The following is a 6,822-nucleotide window of genomic DNA, read 5'->3' as shown; positions in this document are numbered from 1 at the left end:
GCTCTGACCACGTGGGGGGTGGGGATATGGGAGCAAGGGGTGGGAGGAGCTCTGCGTCCCCTCCCTCTGTGCTCACCGTGGGCTGCACGAGGTAGGACTGGTGCATCCAGGTGGGGCTGTGGACCTGCAGAGCAACCAGTGGGTGGGGGCTGTGGCCAGCCCACTGCAGGGACCCCCACCCTGCAGGGAACCCCCACCCTGTGCCCCCATTTACCTGGTAGGAGGAGACAGGTGAGGGCAGGTAGGGGGCCAGGGCGGTGGGCGCAATCATCCTGTTGGGGGCCAGGCCGTAAGGTGCAGGGTAGAACCTGTGGGGTGGAGTGGGTTATGGGGTGGAGGCTACAGCCATCTGCCTCCCACCCCCACAACCAGGAGCATGGGATCTGGGGGGCACTCACCCATTCTGCAGCGCTGTGGCAGGGTCGTAGGCCAAGGTCACAGTGCCCTAGGAGGGGACAGAGGAGTCAGAGCTGCCCCACAGCTCTGCCCCCCCAAATAAGAACCCCCTCACCGTGCCCCATTCTGCCCCCAGGCCCCATTTACCGCGTCACTGTCCCGGGCCCAGGCTCTCCCATTGGGCACGAACTTGCCCTGGCTCTGCCGTTTCTTCTGCCCCCCGTCTGCAAACTTGCAGAGCAGCGGGTCCGGGGGGGCTGTGGGGGAGGGCTGTCAGTGTCATCAGCCAGCACCCAGCCACCCTGCTCCCCTGTCCCCCCCCCCCACACAGCCTACCTGGCACCCCTGGGGGGGTCTTGATGTACTTCCCATTAAAGTGAGTGATGACAGCCTCGCACTTCTCCGTGGACTCCATCCTGGTGGGGGGAAAACGGCTGGAGGGGGCCCTCCTGGGTGTCCCCCCCCAGGGCCCACGCAGCCCAACTCGCTGTTCGGGCTCCCCCAGCCCCACATCTCCCCATACCGTGCAAAGCCCACACCGCGGCTGGCCCCGTGGGGGTCCCGCAGGATGCGGGTGGACACCACCTGCCCAAAGGGCTTCAGCAGCGCTTCCAGCTCCTGCTCGTCCACCCCCAGCGGCAGGTTGGAGATGTAGAGGTTGGTTGGGTCCTGCTCCTGTTGCTGTGGGGAGGGATCAGGGGGCGGCGAGGTCACCCGCTGGGGAGGGTCCGGATTTTGAGGCCTCCCTCCCCCCCCCCCCCCTGGGCCTTACCTTGGCCATCTGTGCCTGCACCCCGCTGGCCTTGAGCGCTGTCACCGCCTTCTGGGCTGCTGTGGGGCTGTCGAAGTCCACGAAGCCATAGCCTTGGGGGGGGGGGGGCACACAGAGTGAGAGGGACCCCAAGGCTTTGAACCCCACCCCTTTCCCTCAGACCCCCAAACCTCAACACACCCCCTCCTCCTTAGACCATAATTACAGTGAAAGGGCCCCCAAAATGCAACCCCCCCCTCCTTCCCTTAGACCTTAAATACAGTGACGGTGACCCCAAAACCCTAATCCCCTCCCCTTAAGCCATAAAACCCAACACCCTATTTTCCCCTTAGACTCTAAATATAGTGAAAGAGACCCCAAAACTCTGACCCCCACCCCCAATCCTAAATACAGCGAAAGGGACCTCAAACCCCTGATACCTCCCAAGTCCTTTTCCTTTAGACACTAAGTGACCCCAAAACCCTGATTTCCAGACCCCAACCCTCACTACAACTACCCAATCCCAACTACAAAGCCTTAAACCCCCCCTTCCCTCAGATCCCAAAACCCTGAACCCCCTCCCTTTTGCCTTAGGCTCTAAATACAGCAAAAAGGACCCCCCCCCAAACCATTACCCTTTTTTCCCTTTATACCCTAAATAAGAGAGGGACCCCAAAACCCAGATCCCACCCCCCCACCTTTGCACTTGTTGGTCGTCTTGTCCAGGATGGCTTTGGTGGAGACGATCTTCCCATAACTGTATAAGGAATCAAGTGTGTGCGTGTGGGGGGGGGGAAGGGGAAGGGGTGTTCCTAATTGCCCCCCCCCCCCCCTTAACGAAGCCCCCCGCATCCCCCCCCCGAAGTCCCCACTCACGGCTGACACAGCTTCACCAGGTCCTGGTCGGTGGTCCCGGGGTGCAGCCCCCGGATGTACAGATTGGTTTTGCTCAGCTGTTCGCCCGCCCCCCCGGAAGAAGGGCTGGGGCTGGGGGGGCCCATGGGCTGCGACGGCGGCACATAGGGCTGCTGGGGGGCGGCGGAGGGGAGGACAGTCGGTGTCACCGAGGCCCGGTCCCGCTTGGGGCCGCCTCCCACTCCGGCCGTGCCCCACCAGGCCCCGCCGCCCGCCCGGAGGGAGGCCCGAAGGGGCGGGCGGCGGGGCCTGGCGTGGCAGGCCCGGAGGGAAGGGCGGCCTAGGCCTTGTCCTCCCCCCCCACCCCCATTTACCTTTTTTCCGCCCTTACTACAGGCGAAGGCGGCCAGGCCCGGGCGCGGCGGCGGCACCGAGAGCAGCATCCCGGAGCGCGCGGCGGGGCGGGCGGCTCCGCCTGACGTGACGCGGGATCCGGGGCGGGCCCCGCCGGGCGGCTGCGGCCTAGGAGTGAAAGGCTCGGGAAGAGGCCCGGTCCGCGCTTTAAAGGGGTTTTTGGGGATACAGCCCCGTGTTAGCGGGGTTCGGTAACCGGGGCCTGCAACGGCCGAGGCCTATAAGGAGGGCGCGGCCCCTTTAAGACCGCAAAGCCCCGCCCCCGTCGCCATTACCCCCACAGCGGAGGCGGTCGCACCGTATCCATGGGCGCAGCCATTTTGGAGCTGTCGGTCACGTGCCCCGCCGCCATCTTGGCACCTCCCACCCCCGCCGCGTGACTCCGGCTGAAGGCGGACAGGGGCCCGCCATCTTGGCGCCTCGCGGGTTTATCCTTCAGGCCCGGAAGGGCAGAGGGGATCTGGGGGCAGCGGGGGCCTCTGTGGGGCAGCGTGTGCCGGGGGGGCTCTGTGGGGCAGGAGAGGGTCCTCTGGAGGGGTTGTAGGGCAGGGTAACGCGTCCCAGAGAGCCTGAGGAGCACCTGAGCCTCCTGTGGGGCTGAAGTAGGTTGTGTGGCCTGGCCTGTGCCCCACAGAGGGCCCCTGGGGGCCGTGGGGCCGTGGAACTGCACTGTCCGTCCGTCCGTCCCCCCCCCACCTCAGCCCCATGTCCTGGGGGCAGGGCTCACGGGATGCGGGCTGCGTGTCAGTGCGTCCGTCCCCGTCCAGGCCCTTTGTGCAGGGATTGTTCTGGCTCTTTCGGGGAGGCTGCGGGGCTGTGCTGAGCCAGGCCCTGGGCAGGGACCCGCTGACTCACGCCATGTGTGGGGCTGCTGAGCTGGCAGGGACGTGGGGCCCGGCCCCCCCTCACCCCCCCCCCTCGGGCTGCAGCAGGGCTGGGGGCAGCCCCGGTTCCACGGCCCCTCCCATCCTTTCCTGCTGCCCCCAGAATCGGGCCTGTGAGGGGTTCCCCGGTGCCCTCCTGGCTCTGTGTTGTGAGCAGAGCTGGCCCCATCTACTGCTCCCCCCACAAACACCGTCCCCTGAACCACCCCACCCCCCCCCTTCTTTCATCTCTTTACCCACTCCTTTCATCTTTGCCTTTCATCTCCCGCCTGGGCACCTGGTGCTGGTTGACGTGGCAACACCCCAAAGTGCCCCTGCACGTTGCCATGGCACCCAGAGCATCCTGGGGTGCCCGAGCCCAATTTCAGCCCCCCCGCAGCTCCTGCCGTGGCTGTGCCCTGTTGGCAGCCCCCTCCTGTGTTCTGGGGATGCTCTGTGCCAGGTGTGGGGTCCTCCCTCCCCACATCCAGGGGGGTTGGCAGGACCAGGGGGTGGGAGGTGCCCCTGCCTCGGGCATCCTCTGCGCTCACCTTGGTCCCTCAGCTGCACCATGGCCATAGGGGAGGTAAGGCCTCGCGAGCCGCGTGACCCCAGCCCCCCATCTGTCCCTGAGCCCTAGCTATGAGGCTCTGGGGTCCTTCCCTGTCAGGAGAATGAGGCTCATGGCCCCCGTCGCCTGTGGTCTCAGCCCCTAACCCTGCTGGGGGGGGGGGGGGGGGAGGGGCTGTTTCCCCCCGATGGGGATCCCCCATTCCTGGGCTGCTCCAGTTGCCACGGTGACCCCATTGCCAAGGTGCCCTGTCGCCAAGACACCCTCTGTCACCGTGGTTCCTGGTTGCTGAGGCATCTAGTTACTTACATCGGTCATCACTGGCTCTCCATCACTTCGGTACCAAGTTGCTAAAGGGTCCCATCACCGTGACACCCCATCACCTTGACACCCAGCCACCTCGTGCCCGCAGGAGCTGCGCAGCGGGCGCTTCTGGCGGGAGGTGCTGGCAGAGGCTGTGGCAACGTTCATCTTCACTGGGGTGGTCCTGGGCGCCTCAGCAGCCCCCAGCCCCCTGGTGCCAGCGCTGGCGGGGGGGTTGGCGGCTGGGACACTGACCTGTGCCCTCAGGGCACCCCAGGCCAACCCGGCACTCACCCTAGCACTGCTCTGCACCCGCAAACTGAGTGCCCTGCGTGGGGCTGCCACGCTGCTGGCACAATGCGCCGGGGCCGTGCTGGCTGCCACCGCCGCACGCCTGGCACTGCCGGATGCCACCGGAATGGTCACCAGGGTGAGTGTCCCTGTGCCTGTGCCCATCCCGGTGCCGCTGGGTGCTGAGGCTCTGCCGTGCCCACAGGTGAGTGCAGGGGGAACAGCGGGGCAAGCGCTGGCCTGGGAGATCTTTGCCACCTTCCAGCTGGCGCTCACCACCTTTGCCACCACCAACCACGTGGCCCTGGGCAGTGCCATCATCGCTGGCGCCCTGGCTGCGGTAAGGACCCCCCAGTGCCCCCTGCCTGCGGCCCCCCGGCCCAGCCAGTCCTGACCCCCTCCCCCAGGGGCCGTTCTCGGGGGGCAGCATGAACCCGGCCCGCTCACTGGGGCCTGCCATCGTCACCGGCATCTGGGACGACCACTGGGTGAGTCACAGCATCTTTGGGCTCCCCCAGAGACCCCACTGCGGGGATGGGTGCCCACGGCTGCAGCGTGTGACCCTCCCATCCCATCCTCCCCCAGGACAGCAATCCCTAACCCCCCCCTTCATGCACTCCCCCCGAGTCACCCTCAGCTGCATCCCCAAATGGGGTCCTCCTGGTCCCCCCATTGCAGGACGGGCCCCCCCATCCCCATCCTTGGGCCCTCCTGCTCTATCCCAAGCGTGGTTCCCTCCTCATTCTTGGAACAGCTCCCTCCAGTTGGTCCCCATCCCTAGTGTGGGCCCTGCATCCCCTGGCAGCCCCCAACCCTCGTGTCATCCTGGGTATCCCCGCTTCTACTGCGCCCCACTGATCCCCCCCCCCACCTCAGGTGTACTGGGTGGGACCGGTGCTGGGTGCGGTGCTGGCCGGGCTCTGCTATGAGTTCATCTTCGCCCCCGGTGCCTCCTGGGAGAAGCTGGGTGCTTGCCTCACCTGCCGGGACGTGGCGCTGGTGGAGACCACTACCCCATCCCACTCCTCACCCTCCACTGCCCCCCCCAGTGCTGCCCGTTCCCCCCCCCCAGCCTCCCAGGGCCAGGGCACAGCCTGATGGGAGGGCTGGGGGGCTCCTGCCTTCTTGCTCCCCCCCCCCCAACCATCCTCTTCCCCAGTGGGGATTAAAGGTGGCTTTGGGCCAGAGATGAGCGCAGAGTGGTGCTGTGGGGTGTTGGGGGTAGGGGTCCCGGTGCAGGGGGTCACTGTGGGGCCTCTCCTTGCACTCCCCCCGAGCCGTACCCCCCTGTTGGCCTCGCGGTGGGGGCCGGGGGGCTGCTCCTGTCCTGTGCGGGCGCTGAGCGCAGCAAAGCCTTTTGTCGGAGCCTCTGCAGCCCCGGCAGATTCCTGCGGGCGCCAATGGCTGCGCTGAGCCCTAATCCCCCCGGCCGGGGGCTTAGTGCCTGCTAAGCCAGCCTGAATGCACCAGAGCCAGGCGGGGGGGCCACGGCAGCCCCCCCGGGGGGGGCACCTGCACCCCCGTGATGTGGGGCTGGGCACGGGGCACCTGCAGCCCCCAGGATGTGGGGCTGGGGAGGACTGGCTCTCAGCGCTGCCCTCCCATAGTGTCCCCCCAAAACCTGGCTGGCAGGGGGGGGGTCTCAGTGTCACCCACAGCCCCAAGTATATTGTTGACCTTAGGCCCCCCAGACGGTACCTATGGGTCAGAGCCACCCCCCAGACTGGCACCTCCAGGGGTGGGGGGCACAGCTCTGGGGGGGTGCCCACTCTCTCAGGGCTGTGGGACTGCCCCTGAGGGGGGGCACTGGGGTCCTGCACAGCACCTCACCCACCCCATATCCCGGGCAGCGAAGCGGTTAAGGGGGGGTGGCAGCGGTGGGGTCCCACCCCCGGGGCTGGCTGGGGGGGGGCTTATAAAGGTGGGTGCGGGCGGCCCCCGGGAGGGGAGCGGGGCCGCAGCGGGCAGCGGGGCCGGGCCATGCGGGAGCTGCGCTCGTCCTCCTTCTGGAGGGCCATCCTGGCCGAGTTCCTGGGCAGCCTCCTTTACACCCTGCTGGGGCTGGGGGCTTCGCTACGCTGGTCCCCGGGCCCCCACGGGGTCCTGGGGTCCGCTTTGGCCTTCGGGCTGGCCCAGGCCACCCTGGTGCAGGCGCTGGGGCACGTCAGCGGAGGGCACCTCAACCCGGCCATCACGCTGGCCTTCCTGCTGGCCTCGCAGCTCTCCCTGCCCCGCGCCCTGGGCTACCTGCTGGCCCAGCTGCTGGGCGCCCTGGCGGGGGCCGGCGTCCTCTATGGGGTGACACCGGCCGCCGTGCGCGGCACGCTGGGCGTCAGTGCGGTGAGCGGGGCTGGGGGGCGGCCCTCCGCCCGTCGGTG

General features: G+C 67.6%; 3 protein-coding genes across 6 annotated transcripts; 2 read left to right on the top strand and 1 right to left on the bottom strand.

Moving 5' to 3' along the window:
• Window positions 77–2,504, bottom strand: RBMS2 (RNA binding motif single stranded interacting protein 2; the record flags this gene model as incomplete). Its single annotated transcript, XM_021379228.1, is given in 10 exon segments — window positions 77–124; window positions 215–308; window positions 399–445; window positions 544–653; window positions 733–812; window positions 920–1,077; window positions 1,169–1,260; window positions 1,846–1,904; window positions 2,024–2,175; window positions 2,377–2,504. Coding segments are annotated over 10 exon segments (909 nt in total), but the record flags the coding sequence as incomplete, so codon positions are not given.
• Window positions 3,087–5,577, top strand: LOC110389231. 4 transcript variants are annotated; one of them, XM_021379225.1, is made up of 4 exons: window positions 3,087–3,865; window positions 4,263–4,784; window positions 4,852–4,932; window positions 5,321–5,577. In XM_021379225.1, the coding sequence occupies exons 1-4, from the start codon at window positions 3,122–3,124 to the stop codon at window positions 5,540–5,542; spliced, it is 1,569 nt and encodes a 522-aa protein (XP_021234900.1). In that variant the 5' UTR covers window positions 3,087–3,121; the 3' UTR covers window positions 5,543–5,577. The 4 variants fall into 4 exon arrangements, with proteins under 4 accessions (XP_021234900.1, XP_021234899.1, XP_021234901.1 ...); XM_021379224.1 differs by having other exon boundaries at window positions 4,263–4,583; window positions 4,650–4,784; window positions 4,852–5,459; XM_021379226.1 differs by lacking the exon at window positions 4,852–4,932.
• LOC110389145 (lens fiber major intrinsic protein) lies at window positions 6,398–6,814 on the top strand (the record flags this gene model as incomplete). Its single annotated transcript, XM_021379083.1, has 1 exon — window positions 6,398–6,814. A coding segment is annotated over exon 1 (390 nt), but the record flags the coding sequence as incomplete, so codon positions are not given.

The sequence above is a fragment of the Numida meleagris genome, chromosome 32 (assembly GCF_002078875.1).
Source record: "Numida meleagris isolate 19003 breed g44 Domestic line chromosome 32, NumMel1.0, whole genome shotgun sequence".
NCBI lineage: Eukaryota > Metazoa > Chordata > Aves > Galliformes > Numididae > Numida > Numida meleagris.
The sequence above is the reverse complement of the archived record's forward strand: the minus strand, read 5'-3'. Positions and strand labels throughout refer to the sequence as shown.